Consider the following 24456-nt stretch of genomic DNA (forward strand, 5'->3'; position numbering starts at 1 on the left):
ATGGACCTAGCATTTTTGGTTCCAGCAGGCCTTTGCATGTTGGAGATTTGGTTTCTTCCTCTCTCTGGTTTTCAGTTTGATGTTCAGTTTAGCTCTCCTAGTGTGCTGACTCTACCTTGTCCTACTTCAGTTATGCAGCTAGCTTTTGGGACAGCTCTGGGGTGACTCTCTGACATTTCTTTCTGCTCATCTTGAAAATTAAATACCTCTGAGATTTAGGTTGGAAGATCAGTATTTACTGATCAAACCAAAGATATAAGGCCTTGGTAAAGAGACAGATGTTTCCTAGGCCTAATTAAGGCATGGATGCTAACAATGAGATGTTTTACAAAAGAAATATTACACTGGAAGGGCATTCATTTAGTAATGAAATCCCAGAAATAATTTCAAATGACAGAAATTGTTAAAATACCATGGAGGAGTGAACATTCCTCCTCTTTAAATATTTGTGTATGATGTTTTTAATGACAACAGAGTGTACAACTGGCATGAATGTAGCAACCCCTTATTATTGTATGGTTATATTTCACTGGGTAGCAGCAGTCATCACTATTACAATAAAACAGCCTCATGCTGAAAAAAAAAAAAAAATACCATGGAGGAAGGAAACCTTGGTCATGGGAGGTGACTTGCCAGCCTCAGTGTTCTGGACTTTTGAAACTGATGTCAGCAAACCATCGAACCAATTTCCCTTGCTTTATTGCTGTGTTTTTTCTGCCTAGAGGAAAAAAAATACACTGGTCAGAAGATGTAAGAGTCCAAGCTCCTTGGTTGTTCCAGTTCTTATTTCACGTTCTATTTATATAACCATGTTTGTGAATTCAGGTAGTCAGAGTTTGCCCCAAGGCAGGGAGCTAGTCATGGTGTGTGTGTGCTAACAAGCCCTCACAACTGAGAGGCTGAGGCTGCCACCCAGAGAGGACTTTTTGCAGGCAGACATGGCTTCTCCTGAAGCAACCTGCCCTTGCTTCCAGAGGGTAGATAGGTGATCAGGTGAAGCAGACAACAGGTAACTCCTCTTGTTGTGCATCTTCCACTAGAGTTTTTCTTTCTGAAGCAAAAACATCTATTTTAATACTCTTTATTTGTTTCTGAGGTTAGAGTACATCAGGTTGACAACAATAAGTCAAATAAAAAAATATTTACTAAGTATCTACTATTTTATCCACATTGCACCAGGCCTTAGGGGCATGCAAAAGAAGCAAAGAAATGTTCCTGCCCTGGAAAGACAAATCTAACAAATTTTGCACAGGAAGAAAACATTTCTGCAGCAAAACCAGGGCAGATAAATGTGGTTGTTTTGACTGACAGTGGGGAGAATCTGAGTCTAACTCGGTTAAAGGAGAGAGAAAGAAAAGCATGAGTTGACATGTTAAGAGATTCTAAAAACTGTAAACAGAGAGGAAACTTCCAGGTCTACAGGGGACAGGCAGGCAACCGGAGATATGACTAAGGCTTTGTGTAGGTGGTGGGATGGTCTGTTGACCTAGAGAACTCACGTCCTACTTAAAGGGGCAGTTGCTTCAGGCCTAGCTCAGGGGTTGGCAAATATTTCCTTGTAATGTGACAGATAGCAAATATTTATTCTTTTCAAGACCCTTCTGTCTCTGTTGCAACTTAGCTCTGCAACTCTGTTACCCTTGGAAGCAGCCATTGACCACATGATTACTGGATGGGTGTGACTATGTTTCAGTAAAATTTTATTTACAAAAACTAGAGGCCATGGTGTGGTCACCATAGTTTTCCACCCTCTGCTCTAGAGCTGATGGCTGTTGGATCTGAGGTTTCAAAGGGATTTAGAAGTCAAGATTGTGATGTGAAATATCTTGATTTTAACATGTTGAATCAAAACACGTTTTATGTCATCTGATACAAGCAAAATCCTTTCTATGACCTCATTTGCAACTAATTTGCATACTTTGGGTAAGATTTGATATGGATTTTAAAGATAAGTAGGGTTTGATAACTGAAGGGGAGAAGGGAGGGTTTCTGAGAAGGATGAATAGCATGATATTTACATTAGCTTAAATTCATACTGACATTGTTTGATTACCACAGCACCAATAGTTCAGTTTCTCTATCCATCTGAGCAGCCCTCACTAAAATCCAGCCTTTCTTGCAATAGCTTTAACTATGCTTTGTTATTCTTTGGATGAGGTTTTCTAAGAATCTATTGTATTAGGGAGCCCCAAATCTGTAATTTCCTTCTAATGAGGCCTGTTAATTTGATGATAGCATAATCAAATATAAACACCACCCTTCCTTGGTCTGTAGGGTGCTTCATAATGAGATGGATCCAGAGGGGCAGAGAGTTGCCAGACACATTAAAGAAACTGGTGTCCCTAACTAAGGAAGACTTATTAATGATTTTAGTCCCAAAGGAAGAGACACACAGAAAATCTTCAGAAAAGAGAAATGGCGATGTTGAAATCAAAGCAACCCAGATGGCCTATAAACAGGCTAATTATGTGGAAGACCCAAAAGCAGCTCTGAAGTTTCTTTCCCAGCTGCCTATGGAGTCTGCCAGGTAGCCAGATGCTGGCAGAGAAAATGCCTTCCACAGGTCATCAGCAAACTGGTGCTCCACATTAAAGCAAACGATAACCCCAGTACTTTCCTTTATGCAACAAAAGAATATTTCAGATCTTTACGAAAAAAATTTTAGAGAACTTATAAACCTCCATATTATTCAATGAATAAGAATTATGCTGATTGTTTTTGTTGTTTTTGTTTTGTTGCTGATTGTTTTATAATATAAAAACACAATTATAGAATACCACATATGTTTTTGTGCATGTACATATACATATTATCAGAGGAAAGAAAGAAAATGATTCTGGGGTATCTTGTTAATACATTGTAATTTAGAGATAAACGGCAAAATATTGATGAATAATGTCATTTCATGTCAGTATTTTCTTTATCATCTTAGAAGTACCAAGCTCAAAGCTCAGCTCCGATGCTGAAATAAGATGCTGTGATTGAAAAGCTCTGCTCGTTCTTAAGCCTTCCTTATAGCCTTTGGGACACCTTCTGTCAGACATCTGAGGTTAGGTAGTGTAGGCCTTTGTTGCTAATTGAGTATGGTGATTTCAGCAATATCTGCAGAGAAGCCAGGTACTCAGATTCAGAATGGAAAACAAGATAGAAGAGTAAAAAAGGGCAGCATGGTGGCTTTTTATTTAAAGCTAAAAAAATTAATTTAACTATGACCAGGATAATATCATAAAAGATAATGGGACTTGTGTTTCAAGAGAGACCTACCTCAGTTTCCTAGCTATTTTTTATTTTTAATAACACTTAAGATTTTCTTCTTTTTAATTGGAGGAATCTCCATCTTCCTCTGTGCTTTTATTCTTGATGTCTATTAATTGTTGAGAATTGCATATGAGTGGAGACACTACAGGCATTATGCAGGTGTCATTTTAATTATATATCATAGGAAGAGAGAATCACTGTTTGTAGTAACTCTATGTTCAATATCAGGGCTCTATTTGGAAACTTGAAGAAGACATTCCTAGTCAGCTCTTGCACTCTTTCGGGCTCACACATTGTTATGTTGCATTGCCACTTTCTCATGTATCTACCAGTCTCCATCACAGTACTATGCATTCCCTGAAGGCAGAGTTGGGGTAGTATGGAGTTTAATTCTAAATTTTCTTATGAGGAAAAGATTGGTCTTTTCATAAAATGGGCTGGTATATCTGGAAATCTACATGCAAATGAATGAAGTTGGATTCCTACTCATCATCTAAAAAAAATTAACTCAAACGGATCAAAAACCTAAATGTAAAGGTAAAAATATAAACAGAGGAAAGCCTTGGTGTAAATTTTGTGAACTCTCATTAGCTAATAGTTATTTAGATAAATTATACCCAAAATAAAAGTACACAATTTAAACAAATAGATACATTGGGCATCATCAAATTAAAAGCTTTTGTGCTTCAAAGGACGCTATTAAGAAAGTGAAAAGACAACCCACAGAATGTGAAACATTTTTGCAAATCATATAGCTGATAAGGGACTCGTGTCTAGAACGTACAAAGAACTCCTGCAACTCAATAATAAGAAAATACAATTAAAAATAAGCAGTCAATATGAGTAGACATTTGTCTTAAGAATGGACAGAAAAGCCAATAAACACATGAAAAGATGTTCAGCATCATAAGCTGTCAGTAAAATGCAAAACAAAGCTACAATGAGATACCATCTCATGTCATTAGGATAGCTATGATCCAAAGTACAGATAATAATAAGTGTTGGCAAGGATGTGGATAAATCAGAACACTCATTCCCTGTTGGTGGCAATGTAAGTTGGTGTAGCTGCTTTAGAAGACAGTCTGGCACTTCCATAAAAGGTTAAAAAGAGTTACCACATGACCCAGCAATTTCACTTTTAGGTATATATTCAACAGAAATGAAAACAAATGTCCATAACAAAATTTCTACATGAATGTTCATAGCAGTTTTATTCATAACAGCCAAAAAGTAAAAACAACCCAAATATCCATCAACTGATGAATGGGTAAATAAAATATGTCATATCCATCAAATGAAATATTATACAGCCAAAGAAAAAATGAACTATTGATACATGCTAATATATAAATGAGCCTTGAAAATAGTATGCTACACAAAAGAAGCCAGTCATAAAGTACAGTGGTAATATACACACTATACTGCATGATTCCATTTTTGAAACGTCCAGAATAGGCAAATCCATAGAGATTAGAAGCAGATTAGTGTTTCCCTAGGGTTGGGCAGAAAGGAATGGAGAGTGATTGCTAATTGACTTTCTTTTTTCGGCGTCATAAAAATGGATTCTGGTGATGGTTGCATAACTCTAAATGCACTAAAACCTATTGAATTGTATACTTTAAATGGCTGTTACATGAATTACATCTCAATAAAGCTGTTATAAAGGATAATTTATTATGTACCTAGGCTACTACATGCCAGACTCTGCACTTGGCTCTGGGAATGCAAAGATGAATATGACAACTGCTTGTAACCTGATGCACTAATAGGCATATGCACAAAGAGTAGAGATATTACCAGGAAGAAGTGATTAATTCTTGCAGTTGGGGATATCCTTAGAGAAGAGGTACCAGCTGCTTGAGGTAATATTTGAAAAAAAAAATTTTTCCTCCAAGTGTGGCATGATTAAGAGCAATGCATAATGAGGAAGTAGCACATGCTAAGACATGGAGGTATTTTAGACATTTATTTTGATATAATTTAGTTTTGAAAAAATCTATGCTACAAAAAGGAAAAAAAGAAGTTTAAAAAGCACTTTGTTGGGCAACTGCTTTAGTATTGAGGAAAGGTGGCAAGGACGCAAGTTGAGGTCACACATGTGGGATGGTGTGGAGAGTTGAGAATAAGCAAAGGGCACATTTATAGAGCCCCTTCCTGTTCCTACAGGTCTTGCCTCTCTTTGTCTGCACACAACCCTGTAAGATCTGCTTACTCTTCTTCATTGTATTGACAAGAGAAGTGAGGCACAGAGAGGTAAGGTGACTTCCCCAAAGTCTCAAATGGCCAGTTGGCAGAGTTAGTATTCAACCTGGAAAATCTGTCTCCAGAACCTGAACTCTCAGCCACTAATCTTATTTTGAAGGCATTATTCCAGTTTTGTATTTTCCGTGAAACCTGGCCCAAGGCCTGGCCCATTGCTGGACCTTGGAAAATGATTATTGCTTGAATAAATCCATGCTCTCCTGTCTCTTTATTTCAAAGATTCCATGCTATGAAGCATGAAGCATAGGCATGAGCGTAGGCAATCCCACTGCCTACAACTAGAGAAGCTGGAAATGGAGGTCCTGGCTTTCTGCTTCAGGAAAGCTGCTTTTTTCCCTCCTTCATACTCTTTATAATGTCTAACCAGCAGATCCTACCACTCAGTGACACCAATCTGAAGAGTCAATATTTATTAATATTTAATGTTACATTATGATTGTAAAATTAAGCTAATACTTATCAAGCAAATTCTACATGCAGGCACTGTGCTAAGCACTTTACATGCATAATCTCCTTTAGATCTCATGATAGTGCTGAGCAGTTGATCCTTGGGAAAGTGTCATATTGATCAACAGCATGGATTTGGGAGCTGAACTGCATGGGTTCAGATCTTAGCTCTGCCATTTACCAGCAGTGTGGTGTGTGAAACCTGTTTAATGTATCAGTACCTCAGTTTCCTCATCTAATAATAGTACCTACTTCATAAGATTGTTGTGATGGTTAAATGAATTACTGGCTGTTGAGTATTTGGAATAGTACCTGACATAGTGACTGCTAAGTGTTAGCTGTTATCAGTAATTTTCTTTCTACATCTGTTTACAACAGAGAAAAGTGAGGTTTAAATTATTAAGTACCTTCCACACAAAGACACAGCTAAGAGGCAGAGTCAGGTTTCAAACACAGGGAATTTGATTCCAGAATCTGCATTCTGAACCAACCCCAGAAGATTCAACTACCATGGTGTATAACCTCTGTGAAGCATCCTTTGTCTTCCCAGACAAATTTAAGTATGGCTTTATCTCTACCTTCATAGTAGCATGTTCAACATTTTATTAGAAGTGTAGAACACGGTATTTCTATATTTTCCCTTTATACAGTGGCTGGTATCTAGTAGGCTCTTAATAAATATACATTGTTAGTCTAAACCCTATTGCTACATATTTCTTGAATTCATTCCCTCCTCCCTAACCCTATTACTGTTGCCTTATTAGTCCAGGCACTCAAAATTTCTTGCTTGAGTAGATGTAACAGCATCCTAATTAGACTTTGTGCTGCCATACCCTGCACCATACCCTGTGATATGAAATAATCTTAGTGAGTCTTTTTTCTGTGCAACCAAAAGAATCTACAGTTTCCCAGCTGATAAAATTGATCCAAAAGCTAAATGTTTATACATATAGCCCAATAATTTCATGATAATTTGGGCAGCCTTGCCACCTGAAAGTCCTTAATAATTGCTATTTGTTGAGTGTAGAACTATCTCTGCTATTTAAAGCATGGTGATGAAGAGTGTTGATTTGTAAACACCAACGTAAAAATAGCTGACCTTATGGTCATATGCAAAATATGGTTTGTTTGTTTTTTACTGTTGCTGTACCAAATAAATCATCTTAAAATTTTAACTATATGACAGGTTCCATGTGGGTCTGTTTATGATCGTGAACATCCTCTTTAAGGAAGCTGTCTTGGTCCATTCAGGCTACTATAGCAAAGTGGCGTAGACTGAATGGCTTATAAACAACAGAAAGGTATTTCTCACTGTTCTGGAGGCTGAGAGGTCCAAGATCAAGTTGCCTGTAGATTCTGTGTCTGGTGAGGGCCTATTTCTTGGTTCGTAGATAGGAACTTCTTGCTGTGTTCTCACACCTTGTAAGGGGCGAATAAGCTCCCTAGGGCCTCTTTTATAAGGGCACTAATCCCATTCACGAGGGCTCTGCTCTTATGACCTAAGCATTTCTTAAAAGGCCCCACTTCCTAATACCATCACCTTGTTGGTTAGGATTTCACCATGCGAATTCCCCCTTGCCATGGTATTTAATATGTTCACAGGTTTCAGGGATTAGGAGATAGGTAACTTTGGGGGCAGTGGGGCAGGGAGCATTATTCTGTCTACCATGCAGAACAATAAAGATAATATGAACTTTCAGCTACAGGGGTTACATGTGGCCTGAAAATAAAGCCGCATAAAGAAGAACAGAGAGATGAAGAGAAACAGTTCTGATGATGCCACTGTTTGAAATTCTGAATTCAGTTAAAACTTCAGTGAACTCTATTCCTGGGCTTTTAAGTTATGTGAGGCAATAAAATTCTTTTTTCTTTTCCTAAACCAGTTTGAGTTGGTTTTCTGTCACTTGAAATCAAACATCCTTACTGATATGGGGCAGGAAAGAAAAGGAAGAGGTAGGGGGGAAAGAGAAGAAAGAGTTCATTGCAAATTTAATGATCAATCCTAAGCAAATGCGAGAAGGCTGAAGTGGTTATACATGTAGAAGGCAGAGAAGATATGAACTTAGGAAGAGATAGAGTAAATTTTAGACATATTGAGTTTAGGGTTTGTATACGAATATACATTGTATTTGAATAAAATATGCATTTGTATTCAAATATATACATATAGGTTTGGGTTTCAGAGAAGTCAGGATGAAAGATTTGGGAACGTCTAATATTTTTCCCTTTGTCTTTAATATGTATGTTTTTATCTATGGTGTTCTTGGTTTTCTAGATCCTTGGATTCCTATACTTCCATGTTCAGCAGAGGAGAACATAAAGATATCACATTCTTTAAGAAACTTTCAAAGTTTTAAGGGTTAGCTCATATTTATACTGTGATGGAAAGCATTGTTATTGGCCATAATTGTTGGCAAGACTTTGTAGTGTGATAAAAATTACTCACGCTCATAGTCTCAAAAGAGAAAGAGAAAATGAGGTGTTACTGTTTCCCCCCACCCCAACCACATATGCTGGTTGAAGTCTCATTGAAACATCCTAGCCAATAAAAAAGAAAAGCAAGATGTGGTCTCCCAAATGTTGCAAAACTGAAGTGGAGTGTAAAAATATTCATGATTTGTTTTCTACAGTCCTATCCCAAATCCCTAACCCCTTTCTACCTATTTTACTCAAAAGCTGCTCTTCTAAAATTGAGGAAATAAGCATCTTTGAGTTTCCTGCCTGAAGACATAAATCAAATGGAAAGGTTCTTATCTTCCACTCAGGTTCTTATGCTTCCAAGAAAAAATATGCAGACTTAACCTTTTCATTCATCTTAAATTTTAACATACATGTATGTATGCACACTCATGGATGTGTATATGCATATATATTAATATATTTGGTTTTTTATTATTGACCAAATACCTAGGTTTCATAAAGATGGATACCATAGAAGGCAGGAAAGATGAATAACCCAACACGATTAATAGGCAGGTAGATCTCATTTTCAGTAGAAACACATAAAGGAAAATTACTGGTGAGAGAGGAGGTCTTGACCCATATGTTGATTAATGCAAATCTTTGAAAACTGCCAGCAGCGTATAAAGTTGAATGCATCAATGGTAGTGGAATAAGGAAGGCAGGGCCACAGAAAGACAGAAACAGACAGAAACAAACACCAAGGCTCTTGGTGCTTGCAGAATACAGCATATGAAAACGCACGATATACATTCTGTAAACAAATAACTGCACAGATTCATAAATCAATACGACTCACTACTATAGATTATTTGCCAGTGACAAAATAACTTGGATTCTTTTATCATGTAGAAGTTTATAGTGCATACTAGAAGAATAGTAAATGAAAGACAGTATCAAAGTTTATAAATGCTCTAGATCAGCTAATGAAAGTTAACACACTCAACAAGACAGTCAGCCATGATTGTTTCCAATGCGAATAGCACTATCCAATTTAAAGACATCGTCTGTAATTTTAAAAATTTAAGCAGAAAGTCCATATTAATACAAGATGTGTCATATTAATTAATGCTACCATATTAATTAATATGAAAACTACAGACTACAGGAACTTCCCAGAACCATTAAGGGTCCAGTCCGAATTTTCACCCAGCAGGCAGTTTGTTGAATTGTGCGCATATGTGAGTAAGTGGAAAATGTTACAGCTTTGGGTAGATAATAGTGTGTCTAATGGCTTTCCTGTTAATTGGATTAACTTCATAGGATAGAAGCAGACCAGATCCTGCCAGGTAACATACTCATTCCTAAGGGCAGTACCTTTCAGACAATATTATTACATGATTTTGCCAGCCCATTTGCTGGTAACCTAAGACCATGCAAAAGTGAAAAATGCATCTCCAAATATCCATGTTACAGCAGAATATCTAATGCTCAGAAAGATTATCTGACAGAGGGCATTGCCTGAAAATCAAGTCAACTTAGCTTCATTTCCAAATACAGTTCCAATTAAACATGCCAATTTATGTAAGTCATTTATTTGCTTTGTCTTTTAATTTCCTTTTCTAAAAATATAGAAATAACCAGCTTATAGAATTATGGAGGTAAAATGAGATCATTTAATATTTATATATTTTCATATTTGTATACGAATATATAAATATATACATAAATGTTCATTTTAATCACATTCACATTTTCAATTATATGTATGGTATATTTTATTACTAAGCTCTTTTATTTTTGACAGAATTGGTTAACTTACTCGCTTTTTTTTTTTTTTTTTTGAGGCAGAGTCTCACTCTGTTGCCCAAGCTGGAGTGCAGTGGCTCAATCTTGGCTCACTGCAATCTCCACCTCCCAGGTTGAAGCAATTCTCTTGTCTCAGCCTCCCAGGTAGCTGGGATTACAGGCATGTGCCACCATGCCCAGCTAATTTTTGTATTTTTAGTAGAGATGGGGTTTCACTATGTTGGCCAGGCTGGCCTCGAGTGCCTGACCTTGTGATCCACCCGCCTCGGCCTCCCAAAGTGCTAGGATTACAAGTGTGAGCCTCCGAGCCTGGTCAGTTAACTTACTCTTAAAAAAAAGTCTTGATCTTTTCATTGCATGGAATGAAAATCTTTTTTTTCCAGATTGCCATTACAAATGTTAGTCTAGGAAGTCATACTACCAGTTACTACTGGTATGACCATCTGACTTTGAGTCTAGCAAATGTAGATTTTAGTGGCCTTATATCTTTTAAAACTGTATTTGAAATTTCTACGCTCATGAACAACAGTAATTAAATCTAACTTATTAAGTGTATGGCTATTATCTTCTCCGTTTTATAGATGAGGAAATTGAGGCTGAGCACTGTAGTTAACGTATCCAAGGTCAGCAAGTGGCAGATATGGATTCTACTCTCCTGTGTGTAAGGTGAACAACTATTTTCATATTAGTAGGAAGTTTTAAGAGACTCCAGTGAAGACAAGGATCATGTACTGTGGACTGTATAGTGAGTGATTGGAGTAACAGGTTTAAGTATAAACTCTGCCCTTGGCAATGTATGGTCTTGGGAAAATCACAGAAATTCCTAAGCCTTGTTTTTTCATCTGTGAAATGGGGCTAATAACCTCTACCTGACTACATTTCTGTGCAGTTAAATGAGATGTCTCATTACATTTCAATTTCGGTATTTTTTTGTTGGTCAATTAAGTTTTAAAACCAAGCTAGAAGATTTTTTTTCTGCATTATAAACAGGATTTATATAAAAATTCTCAAGTATCTACAAGTAATTTATTTCTTGACATTATACAAAGTCAGCATAACATTTTAAGCCGTTTCATTGTGTTGACAGAGCTCTACCATAAGTATTTTATAAGATAAACTTGTGATGGTGTCATAGGACAATATAACATCTTAGTTACTGTTTTCTTGTTATTGAAACTATCTATTTGTTATAAAGTATACTTTGATTAGATGAGTTCTGACATAAACATTTTTTAACTGAATACATATTAAAAATTGTATTGAACTCATTATTAATGAAGGAACCATTAAGATTTACAAATAGTCCCAGTATGAACATTTTAATCTTAAAAATACATGAGACAAAATATGAAACACATTCAAAACATTTTTTTTTAAAGTGTTTCACTATAGGATGTTTTTAAATAAGAAAAATAGTAATTGAATACTTATTCACTGAGAGTCACTATTTCATTTTATCTGCACAATAACCTTAACTTTAGGTGGTACAAACTATTTTAATACCAACTTTACAGATTAGGAAGCTGAGGTTTGGATGTCTGAGGTGACAAGCAATTAAGTGGCAGCAGGGTATCAAACTCCAAGTACATACTAATCCTCAAACTTTGGGGGTAGGAAAGGTCACATGTAGTTGGAATAGTAGTGAGAGGCCTTCCGAGGAGGGTCTTGAATTCCATTTTAATTTGTTAAAACATGGAGAAATCTCGAGGGTTTTCTATCATGGAGAAATATGATAGGATATGCATGTTGGCAAGCAATCTAGGAGAGTGCTGGCATGAGTGGGAGTGAGATATTACTACAAGAGCTGGATAATACATAATGGAAGAATGAATCATGGCAGTGTGTACAATGGAAAACTGGAGAAAGTCATAGGAGATGTTTTAGAGATAAAATTGTTAGACATGGTAATTAAATGGATGTGGGTATGGAACAGAAAAAGTAGGGAAATAACTATTTTGATATTGGAATTAAGCTAAAAATATTTAAATATAGCAAGTGCTCAGGTACTCAGAAGTCTAACTTAAAGGTATAGATGTTGGCATTAACTGTACAGAAAAGGTGATAATACCAGTCAGAGTGGGAGAGGGGGAAGACATCTCAAGGAACATCTTGCAGATTGCTTCTGGTTTACGGTTCCTATAGATTTTAACTATTGTCTTTTACTATCCTACCTCAGTTTACCTTTGTAGTCATTTAAGTAACTCAGGCTCTCCAATCTCTTGACCTTTGCAATTGCTGTTTCATCTCTGGAACACACTCTCTATTCTTCATGTGATTGGTTCCTTCCCATCCATCAGGACTTACCTGCCCGTGCTAGGAGGAATAAGTGCCTTCCTCAGCTCCATCTCAGGAGTTGTTGTTACTGTCAGAGCACTTACGATAGTTTGCAGTTAATTTATTTGCTTGATTTTTGTATCATCCACTAAGATGCACACCCAGTAAGGCAGGAGCCACGTTTGTCTTGTCCATAGTTGAATCACTATCAACTAGGAAGTGCTCGGCATAAGGAAGATACTTAATATTTTTGAATGAGTGAAGAAACTGCTGATTCTGATTCCCTGAGGGATTCTAGTGTGATCCAAACCTGTCTCTCTGTCTCCGCCTTACTTCCAACCACATGTCCCTTTTGTCCCAGCTAAGTCAAGCTTTTGTGGTTTTCCGTAACATTCCAGACTTTTCAAATCTCTGTGCTCTCTCCTGTTTTCACTGCTTGAGGTGCCCTTCTCTTGTTACCTATTTAGGAAATTCCTTTATGAGCTCAAAATTTGGCTTGTCAGCTGGTTAAGAGAGTATGCCTTTGATGTCCCTGCTCTCAGAATTGCTTTCCTAGCATTTACATACTATTTCCCCTGTACATTGTAAGCACCTTGAAGCTAGGGAGTGCCATGGTCTGAATGTCTGTGTCTCCTCAAAATTCATATGTTGAAATTTCAATATCCAAGGTGATAGTATGAAGAGGTGGAGCTTTTGAGAGGTGATTAAATCATGAGGGTGGAACCCTCCTTAATGAGATTAGTGCCCTCATAAATAGGCCCAAGGGAGCCTGTTCACCCCTCTACCATGTGAGGACACAGCCATAAGGTCCAATCTCTGTACCATAAAGCAGGCCCTCACCAGACCTCGAATCTACTGGCACCTTGATCTTGGAATTCCCAGCCTCTGGAACTGTGAGACATGTTTGTTGTTGTTGTTGTTGTTTGTTTGTTTTTTTGCTGTTTATAAGCTACATAATTTATGATAATTTGTTATAGCAGTCTTAACAGATTAAGACAAGGAGCATTCATCATTCGAGTTCACATCCTCAGTCCTTAGTCCAGTGCTTGGTTCATTGTATAACAGTTGCTTCATAAATATTTGTTGAATGAATAAATGGTTCGTTGAACAAAAGAATGAAGGCACATAGCATATTAGACATAACCAAGGGCATCTACAAACATATCTAAACAGTTATATGACCTGGAACAAGTTAGACTCTTTAAGCCCCTATGTCTTCCTTTTTAAATGGAAAAAAAATAGCACTTACCTGTGATCCTTACAACAGTCAAATATAATAGTCATGTTGTATTAGTCATGATTGTCCAGAGAAACATGACTGATACATTTTATTTATTTAGTTAGTTTAAAAATTCATTTATTATTTTAAGGAATGAACACACATAAGTTTGGAAGCTTGATGAGTCCCAACTTTGATAGGGGAGGCCTGCAAGCTGGCCTCTTAGAAAAGAGCTATAGTTCAAGTCCAAAGGCAGTCTGATAGACAACCAGAAAGAGCCAATGTTGTAGATGAAGGCTGAAGGCAGTCTGCTGAAGAATTCCTTCCTGATCAAGGGAGGTCAGCCTTTGTTCTAGCCAGGCCTTCCAATGGTTGGATAAGGCCCACCCACATTATGGAGGGCAATTTGCTTTACTCAGAGTTCACTAATTACTAGTTACATGTAAATCTAACCCCAAAACACACACCCTCACAGAAACATGAAGAATAATGCTTGACCAAGTGTCTGGGTACTGCAGCCCAGCCAAGCTGACACATACAATTAATTATCATATATGTAGAACATTTAGTACAGCTTCTCAGACATTCGTTAGGAAGTGCTCACTAACCACACTCTCTGGTCTGGTCTTACGTCCCCAGTCATGTCTGCAGGTAAGGTGCCATGAGAATGTGTGTGCTAAGGTCAATGGCTCCTGGTGTCTTGCTGGATGGGAATAATGTGGTTTTCATTCTTCCTTATTCTGAGTCTCTCTGTAAACAATACATGTAAAATTGAGTTATGTTTTCTACAAACCACATGGATAAGAAACACTTCTTGGTATGAAGTAGAAAGTGAATACAACAGAAAGAAATGTGTGTAAGGAAGAAACTAGTATAAAATCATGGATTGCCATGGCCTAACACTGGTCACTTGTGGTTCCCCAAAGTTGTTAAAGAAAACAGCTAAAGCATTTTGCCCTTTCTTTCTCAGAAAAAAATGCAAAGGTCACAATTATTTCTTTAATCTCAGTCAAGGAAATTTCTGCCTGGCATTTGGCATTCAGTATCTTGAAGAGGATTCAGGTGTGTACATGCGTGGGATATCTTTCATAATATTCCCAGAAGGCTACTAAACTCCCAGAGTGAAAAACTCTCATCAGATTGAGGTAGGGGGTAAGACATTATGGCATCCACGCACCCCTGGTAAATCTCTTTTCTAGATTACTGGAACTGTTTTCTAAGTGTTGCCATCTTCAAAAGTTAAAATCCCCCACCATGACAAGAAGGCAAAGAGAGTCAGTTTATATGAGTCAATAATATCACATAACTAAGCAGTAATATTAAGTGAGATGTGTACTTCCTATAGTGAGACTGGCACTTTCAGGCAGGCAGACAGGCTTCCACTTTCCTGCCCATGGGCCATTGCAAGAATCCTGGCCTGTTCCCAGTAAAAGATGCCTTTTGGCAGAGTAAAATCTAATTCAGTAGGTAAAGCTGGGTAAGAAGGACAGGAAGTGAAACATTTGAGTAATTACACTGTCTTCACCCTCATTTTACTTAAACTATCATGGGTTTTATACTTGGATGGAATGCTCTATAGGACTAACCCAAAACTGCTCTATTTCAAAATCAAAATGTTTTATATGAAATTGCATTTGCAAAAGAGGCAGCAAAAGACCATGTTTAAAATGCTTTATGATATTTTATTTGATATTATTCAATCACATAGGTTTTGTGGCAAATATGCATCTCTAAATGTGCATAATCAAACATTTTATTTTTCCAGGTCTTGAATTTGTCATAGAAATAAGCCATAGATTGTTACTTTCTGAATTACTACTTATAGATTCATATTGAAGTATGCCATGAAGAGGAGATAAATGAATTTATATGACACTATTTACTGATTACGAAAATAGAGAAATACAAAAATGTTATCTAATAATAACAGAAAATATATTTCTTTCTTATTCCATTACTTTTGAAATTAAACCTAAACACTAAAATAGAGAGTAGTCAAACTGATTTGGCACATTTAATATATATTACCAATATTACATTTTTCATTCTTGAATAATGAAGCACATGATTCAGCATTGCATACTTTGGGCTTTGTTCAAACATTAGTAGCTATAATCATGAAGGTGACTATTAAAACCAGTCAGGGCAGGTGTGCACACAGCAAAAGACTGGCTTTCACCAGGCTCTATCCTATAATCTCATTTTGTTAGAAACATAGTTTAAAGAGAAATGCCATTAAAAGAGGATGAGTTTGAACACCCATCTCACGCATGAGTAGTGAATGGTATTTAGTTAGTAAATATTCTCACTATCCTCTATCCAACACCAAAAAGAAGCAATTTCAATGAAGGGGATTTTACTTAATAAAGTTCTACAAACCCAATTTGAGGCCTTCTTTTCCTGTCATAGCAAATAATTTTTTGACTTTCTTCCTTTGTACTTTATGGAGCTAATAACATTTTCCTAGAAACAGCATTAAAATTAAAGGTAATTTTTAATGATAAAATGTTTCCTTGGATACATTTTCTTGTATGTTAAAGTGTACTTTGTTTCAAAATGCTTAATTTCATTTACAATTAGAAGTCAAATATGGAGCACAGCATAGGGCAATTTGGAAATTGTCACACTAATTGCCACAAAAAAGTTAATTTGTCACATAAGACAACTGGCGGTGAACATCCAATTAACTGCCACACAGTTATTTAAATACTATCCTCAGAAAAGAATTATTCTATTTTATGACCATTAATTGAATGGTCATTGACATGAGATATTTTTTACACTTACAGATGTATTTTGAAATTACATATTTTTATTTAGAAAATATATATTTGTTTTAATTTGGAAAGAGCTGAACACAAGGATCATGATTTTGAAAGATCAGCATATGTAGGTGACATGGAAGTTCACGGCAACTGTTTCACAAATCACCTTAACACACCGGATCCACAGATAAGGGTACGCCTCTCTTTGGTTCATAAGGTGTTGTCCTGGAAACCATTTTGATGCAGTCGACAATAGGGCAGACACTGAGACACAGAGTACAGCCTGTACAAGTGTCAGTAATGGTGGGCAGGTGGGTTTCTGGATCAAACCGTATAGCCTGCAAACAGAAGTAGAGGGTATTGATGTCACTGACCACAAAGGTCAAGAATGTCCCCATTTTAGCATCAACATTTTTCTCTGCTGCAGCAGAGCTGCACTGAGACAACGACGTCCAGCTCTGTGGTGCAACTATAGCAACAGTTGAGCTGACAGAGGAGCAAAAAAAAAAGAGCAAGAAGAGAAATCCTTTTAAATTAAAAACGCAATGTTTAAAATTCCTTAGGGGTATTTTTCTTCATTGTGTGAGGAAAATATGTCATAACATAGTCACTCTCTAGTTTTCTTTGTTCTGTGCAAAGTTGGGGTCTTTCCAGTTCTACCAGGATGGGGCGTCTTCTACCTGTGGATTTTGGGGGACTTTCACATGTCCTCCTCTTCCTCTTCACACTCTTTGTTCTTGACAGTGGAAAAGTGTTACTGTCAGATTCGGAGGCAATGAATACATTTGTGTGGATTTCAAATAATGCATGTAGTTTTTAGAAGAAAGCAGCAGAAAAAAATTAGCTTAACAGTCAGCTTTGAGTTTTGAAGATTTCCAAGCTGACTAGTCATTGTCCACCATGAAGGGGAAAAAGCACTGAATGGAGAGCCAGGAAAACTGGTGTTCAGTCCTGGCCCTGACACTACTGAGCCCAGATTACCACAGCCAGGCCTCCAGCTCTGAAACGGCTTAGGGTTTTGAGAAATTTTACAATTTTCCTTCCCCCGTCTTCCTCTATTCCCTCCCTCCCTTCCTCAATCCCTTCCTCTCTCTTTCTTTCCATGAAGCAATGTAGAATAAGCAATTAAAAATACCTAGTGTGAGATTCAGGATTGAGTTTTTTTAAAAAAAAGATATGATGATGATTTTCCCATTAAACAGACACATTTCAATAGTGAAAAACGACATGTAAGACTTCAGCAGAAGTTACAGAATTTCTATCTAGGACAGATTTCAGGGCAGCTATGTAGGGGTGGATCATGGTGTTGGAGGGGATATAGGAAACTTGCCTGGCAGTCTCACTTGCAAAAAAAAAAAAAAAAACATAAGAGTTTTACTCAGACTGTGTACTACTTTGAAGTGACTACATTGGGGCTGAGGAAATTATAAGGGACATTAAGTGTCTCTCCACCCCCAAGGTACCCCTTGAGGCCAGGTTTACAAATCTTAACATTCTCAAGTAAATGCATTATTCTGATTTCTTTTCCTGTCTCATTCTCTAATGTAATTCAATTATATATGTGTGTATATATGTGTGTGTGTATATATATATTATATATATATAGTTGTTTAAAAAATTCCCTCCTCCAAATGAAGCTACATGCAACTATATTTTTTCCTCTTTTATGCGCATATAAATGAAAATAATATTTTCACAGTAAATCATGATAGTTGCTTAATATTTTTTAAAAGTCTGATCTTTAAGGAAATAAACATATATTTCAACAAGAACTATCACTATAGCAAGTCATGAGAATATTAGTCCACACAAATTGGTGTTACGTTTTGTAAAACAACATTTTAAGGTGCTGTTTGGATAAATAAAAACGATTTCTCTTTCTTATGTACTCTTACATATAAATGGAAACTCAATGAAGTAACTGATAGAAATTAAGACTAATGCTTAGAAATACACTTTGAAAATCTGCAAACATATAAAACTTTATGTTCAATTAAAAATTTTGGTTTTCTATTTTTATCTTCTGAGACAGAAGAATCAAAGAACTTTCTAAGTCTTTTAACATCCATAATTGTGATTTTCTTTCTTATTACTAAGAAGGTTTTTACTAAAGTTGTACCAAGTCTAGAATTCCACGGTGGGAGCCATAAGTTCTAAGATTTAAGACATTAGAGAGCTGATGCTATGATAGTTATAGGACTTTCTGATTGATCTCTGATTGGTTAATTAGAAAGATGACATGAAAGTAAATGTGATATGGTTAGCACTTTCAAAATAACTGTTAAGACACCTTTTTGCTAGAAAAAAAAATTGATGAGTTGAGTAAAAATTTGGTGCAGAACTGCGAAACCAGGAAGAAAAATTAATAGTTTTTTTTAAAATTAAAACATGTCTGTCATAAGAATATGCAAAATACCACCATGAGCAGTATGGGATCTGCCCCTCAGTTGAATAAGGTACATAAACTTTTTAAAATGGGGACATTTCATTACGAATTTAGAACATTCCATTGATATTTCTTAAAAAGATCTGTTTTTACTTATAGCTTGAAAAATACAATGAAAATAATATTGTATAGTTTTTAGCAACTTTTAATAGTTTAGTAGTTTTCCAAAACTTTAAAATTTGCTTTCTGCAAACTCTGTATCGTAAGAAATTCTTTTACTTTCACAATAAGTCAGGGTTTTGAGAAGAAACTTATGTTTAAAAGCATTGTTATGATCATTTTTTTCATCCATTTCTAAAATTCAACTAGTTAAAAGTCATAGTTGTGCCAAACTCTTTAAAAAAATAGCAGGTTATAAATATATAGGAAGTAAATGAAGAAGCAAATTATAAGTCAAAGAGAAATTCATAGAATGTGTTTTCAAGAGAATAGCCCACTAGAAGGAGTCAAATCCCCAATTTCTTTTCTTTTCTTGTTTTTTTTTTCCCCTCCATGGTAGACACTCTGCTGAGGACTGAGGAGCTGGAAAGTAGCTATGGCTCTCTTCATGAGGGAAGAATACATCTCTTTGGCTTTTCTAGCTTCAGAGGAATTCCTGGGACCAACTTATACAACTAGTTGGTGGAAAAGTGCTTCTTTCTGACTGTAGTAAAAGCCTAATCAATACTGAATGGAAGAGAACTCTCTTTTGGCAGAAGGAATCATAGACTTTCAGAGTAATGGCCATAAATGGTCGTTCTTTTCCCTTTCCTCTGTGTTAAAGCATAATGCTTTCTTAGTATTCATAATTTTGTGTGCATTTCTCTCTTCAGTTGGATTTTTCTCTCTAATGTTGTGGGTGATGAAATGATATAAAAATAATTCTGTGCATTAAATGCTGGCATAGTTAGTAAAAATTACAACTTTCCTTTTTAAAAAAGACCATATTACAAGGGTGACAGGACAGAAAGATGTACTGTTGCAGAAGAGCAATATTTGGCACCACCGGTTTAAATTTCACACTTAGCAACAGAAAATGCTTTCTGCCACAAAAACCAGAAGAAACATGTCTCATAGCATTCTAATTCCAGCAGGATTCTTACCTGGTAGCCAGAATCATTACAGGTCATGTAGCATTTACCACAGTTAATACACATTTCTTCATCGATCATAGCCACAACTTGCTCTATGTTGCTCAATTCACCAAATGTTCCAAGGTACTGCAGTGCTTTTCCTATTACATCCTAAAAATAGCCACTGAATTACTTAGCAAGCTCATTTTAAAACATTTTCATGTAATAATATCACTCAGCATTTTCCTGTTTTTATACAATGTTGCATTATATTAACTTGGGAGACTTTGGATAGCATAATTCTCATAGATAAGCTTTTTATGATAATTATAGCTTAGATGTTTGTCTTCTGAAAGATGGGCAATATGCATGCCTGGCTTAGAAATACAAGACCTAATTAACTGTATTCAATAGGTTTTTGACTGGATAATTGAAAACAGCATTTCTGTGGACAGAAAGAATAAATGACACCTGTTTGAGTTGTTATGGCTTACTTTTTCTCATTCTTGGACCTTGAAGGACCAAAAGTAACGCAAAGTGACAAAGGGTAATACACTATGCTAGAAAATTAGACTGCTCATAATGAAGGGAATACGAGTGTGAATATTATGCATTTATTTCACTGTATGTGGATTTTAGATTTTAATTTAAAAAGTGCTTTGATAGAATACTCACCTGTAATGTCTTGAAGCATATATAACATTACTTAAAAATTCTAATTTATGTTAATTGATTAGGTTGATCCAATAGTTAAGTCAGATGCTCTTTTACTTTTAAAGAACTGGAATTTTCTTCATTTGCGATTGAAGATCTTTCATGTGGTTACACATTGCTTTGTTCTTCATACTAATTGGGAGTGTGCTTAATATGTGAAGCACAGAATATGTTTCATCAACTGATGAGAAACACTTTGCTTCATAAAACAAAACAAAAGAATGTAGCAATGTCAAATTAGCATGCTGTCAAGATTTTTGCTTTTGTTTTTAACTATTAACATGAGAATCTTCTTTGAATTTAAGATCCATGTTCAAGGAGGTTTGACTCTCACTTAAAATCATCTTTCCATATTCTCTTTGGCATTGCATTTTCTGCTCTTCTTTTTATAATCTTGCTTACTCTTCTTTACCTTTTTTTTTCTATTTAATCTCTAAATTACAATATACTCATTAGCATGGAATTTCAAACTGAGACAAAGTTTACATTTTTATACAGTTCCTTTGTGTATCTCTCAAGTGATAAGATGCTGGAAAACTTTCAATATTGTCTTCTCTATTTTCTTTATAATGCGTTGCAGTTATAATTTCAACTACACTGCAGTCTGTTTGTAGGTGGGCACTTGATATCCAAATCAATATCTCCATTTTGAAATGTTCCCATAAACTCAAGATCTACATTTATCAGCTGCATAATGAGCATTGTCATTAGAGATTGGTGCTTCAAATTCTGTACTCACTGAACTTATCATTAACAACACGAACTGGGTCTTCCTTTGTATTTCCTTAGTTTTGTGAATAGTGTTAGGATTTTTCCAATCATAGAGTCTTGGAATTTCACTACATAACTTGCTCCAGTATCTCCTATTTGTCGCCAAGTCTGGGTTCTGGATGTGCAGTATCTTTTGAATCCTTTCCATGTTTACTGCCATCTTTAAATGTTATTAATGAATTTCTCATTATTTTTGATGCAATTGTAAGAGACTACTTGATAAGTTTCATCCTCACATTCTTCCTTTCCCACTCTACCCTGTGCAATGCCGCCATCTTAATCTAGAATGTAAGACACAGACTAAATTTCTCACTACCTTATTCAAAAATCTGTTGAATTAGGCACAGGCTTACCACACTGGCATTTAAGGCTTTCTGCAAACATGTCTTTTTCTGTCTTATTTCTCAGTTTCAAACACCATGCACTTCAGCTACACGGGAGGACACACTTTTCAACTGACCCATCTGAGGTCGAACATTAGGTTAAGTCTCCTGTCTAAAATACCTTTCATTCCTAACTCCACTTTGCAAAATCCTAAGCATCCTTCAAAGACATCTCAAATGCCACTACTTCATGAAGATTTCCTTAATCCTTCCTTCTTCTTTCCTAACCAAATGTGAGGATGTGATCTCTCTTTCTTCTTCTTTCTCTCTCTTCTTTCTCACCTTTTTCCCTTTTCCTCCCTTCCTTGCCCTCTCTCCTTCACATCCTCTTTCTTAAAAAAATTTTTTTGATGGCCTATGGTATTATATCTATTATGTGGAACTAATGACAACAGATAACTTTTGAGTCCTTAATATATTTCAGGCCAGTGCCATATTTTTTACACATTTTCTCACTTAAACCTCACGCATTTAATAGTTGATGATGTGACTGAGATTTAAAGTATATAATTAAGTAAATGATGAAGCAGGGATTCAGAACCAGTGTTGCCTGACTTTAAATACCATGATCATCAGCACTCTGCTATGCTGACTCATTTGTTAGTCTCTATTTAGCAAATTCTAGTGCGTGTTATGGATATTTTCTACATTTAGCTTCCTATGTTGTGGTCTCTTAGTAGGGTTTTATTCATCTTTGTATCTCATGTGGTGTATCGTGTTTCTGGAGATCACTGAAACAGAACGGGTACTAAAATATTTGTAAAATAAATACAAATTTTATGCATCTATACACTACACATATAATATGGTAGTAGGCACATAGTGGGAATGAAGTAATAGCTACTTTACTGAACATATTTTTTGATATGAGTATTTTAAATACAAAATAATCATAGTCAAAGTATCTGGATATGTGTAATATTTCCCAGTACTATTTTAAAATAATAAATTCAAGAGGTCACTGTCTGGCTGTAAAAGGCCATTTATAAGTGATTGAAAATAATTTTTTAAGCCTAGTAAATAAATCAACCTAAAGAGTTGTTTCACTGAATCAGATCATGATGACTAAAATCATCAATAAATATTCAAAAGATGATTATACAAGAAACTCCCGAGGCAGTCAACAAGTGTATAAGCCTTCTTCAAAAGAAACACTGTATACACTTTAGAAATTTTATGTGGAGCAAGTCCACATTCTGTGTACATTAAATATGCCTTTTCCTCTATATTGGAGATTTGCTTTTGTCATTTATTAAAACATCATTGTTTAATGTCAAACCTCTAGAATTTATTAGCACATGGTGTTAACAATTCATCCCTTATTAATTGCAATTTTTTAAGAAAATTATATTTATTTCTTCATCTGGAAGAGCACAAAATAGTGACAACTATTTTAAATCATTTTGGGAAAGAGTAGCAAAAAAAAATTATTCCATGTGGCTAAGAATGTGGACATTTGTTTTAATCCCAAAGCCTCCAGGTAGTACTACCAGCTTATGAATACCCTTGAGTAGACATCATGGAATCTGGAGTTGGCTGAAACATGCATAAAATCAGTAAATCACATATGGCTAGTCTTCAGTCCCTCTTGGACACACATTTGTGGAGATCAGGGAACCCATATTCATTATTCCAATTCATGATTACATCCATTTGGATGTACAAAGGTTCAGCAGTATGTATGAGGAAATGTTTATATGTAGATATGTATGTGGAGAAAGCAATGTTAAATCTTTTAAATTATGGATGATAACATTTAATTTTAATGTAGGTGTTCAAGGAACTGACGTTGCAAAGTACTACAGAATTCCAAGATCACATTATTATCAATTTATTACTTGTTTGAGATAATTAAAAGTTGCTGTTGTTTTGTTTTTTTTGAGACGGAGTCTCGCTCTGTTGCCCAGACTGGAGTGCAGTGGTGTGATCTCGGCTCACTGCAAGCTCCACCTGCTGAGTTCAAGCGATTCTCCTCCCTCAGCCTCCCAAGTAGCTGGGGCTACAGGTGCAGGCCACCACACCCGGCTAATTTTTATTTTTAGTAGAGCCGGGTTTCACCATATTGGCCAGGCTGGTCTCAAACTCCTGACCTTGTATCCACCCGCCTTGGCCTCCCAAAGTGCTGGGATTACAGGCATGAGCCACAGCACCCAGCCAATTTTTTTTTTTAAATAGACTAGTCAATGTTTCTGTTTGATATAAAATTTAAGGCCAAAGAGTGAGGAATTAGCCCTGATTCCATCCCTGATGTTTCATTCTGAATTTATTATGACCAATATTAATTTATTAGTTTTGGCCTATTTTTAATAGCTCATGGAATTATTTTCAAATTGTGATTATCTGGCATGTCAGCTGTTCTTTCTAGCTTCAAGTCTTCAAATTTGATTAGCATGTGTGTTTTTACAATATCCTTAGGTATCTTAGGTTTTAACTCTCAAATATATTTACTCTTTTCATATCACTTTCTATTGCATGCCTATGGCTCTTGCCCTATCTTAAAGTAAAAAAAAGTCATAAGATGAACCATTGTAAGTCACACTACCGTAAAGTAAAAAATAAAAATAAAAATAAAAAAAAATCATAAGATGAACCATTGTAAGTTCATAAGATGAACCATTGTAAAGTCAAAAAAAAAAAAAGAAAAAAGAAAAAAAAA

At 35.8% G+C, this 24456-nt stretch overlaps 1 protein-coding gene across 4 annotated transcripts in view; it reads right to left on the reverse strand.

Annotated features, from left to right (window-relative positions):
• Positions 1 to 579: 579 nt before the first annotated feature.
• Positions 580 to 24456, reverse strand: part of DPYD (dihydropyrimidine dehydrogenase) — a 902287-nt gene continuing 878410 nt past the window's right edge. For 2 of the 4 annotated variants that reach the window (XM_030935821.1, XM_030935824.1), the window contains 2 exons: positions 19963 to 20103; positions 15331 to 16772 (listed from right to left, as the gene is read on the reverse strand). In XM_030935821.1, the coding sequence (XP_030791681.1) occupies positions 16602 to 16772; positions 19963 to 20103 (312 nt within the window). In that variant the 3' untranslated portion in view covers positions 15331 to 16601. Of the gene's footprint in view, positions 719 to 13834; positions 14420 to 15330; positions 16773 to 19962; positions 20104 to 24456 lie in introns of those variants that run through there. The other 2 variants (XM_030935823.1, XM_030935822.1) reach the window with 2 other exon arrangements.

Source organism: Rhinopithecus roxellana, chromosome 8 (genome assembly GCF_007565055.1).
Source record: "Rhinopithecus roxellana isolate Shanxi Qingling chromosome 8, ASM756505v1, whole genome shotgun sequence".
Classification (NCBI taxonomy): domain Eukaryota; kingdom Metazoa; phylum Chordata; class Mammalia; order Primates; family Cercopithecidae; genus Rhinopithecus; species Rhinopithecus roxellana.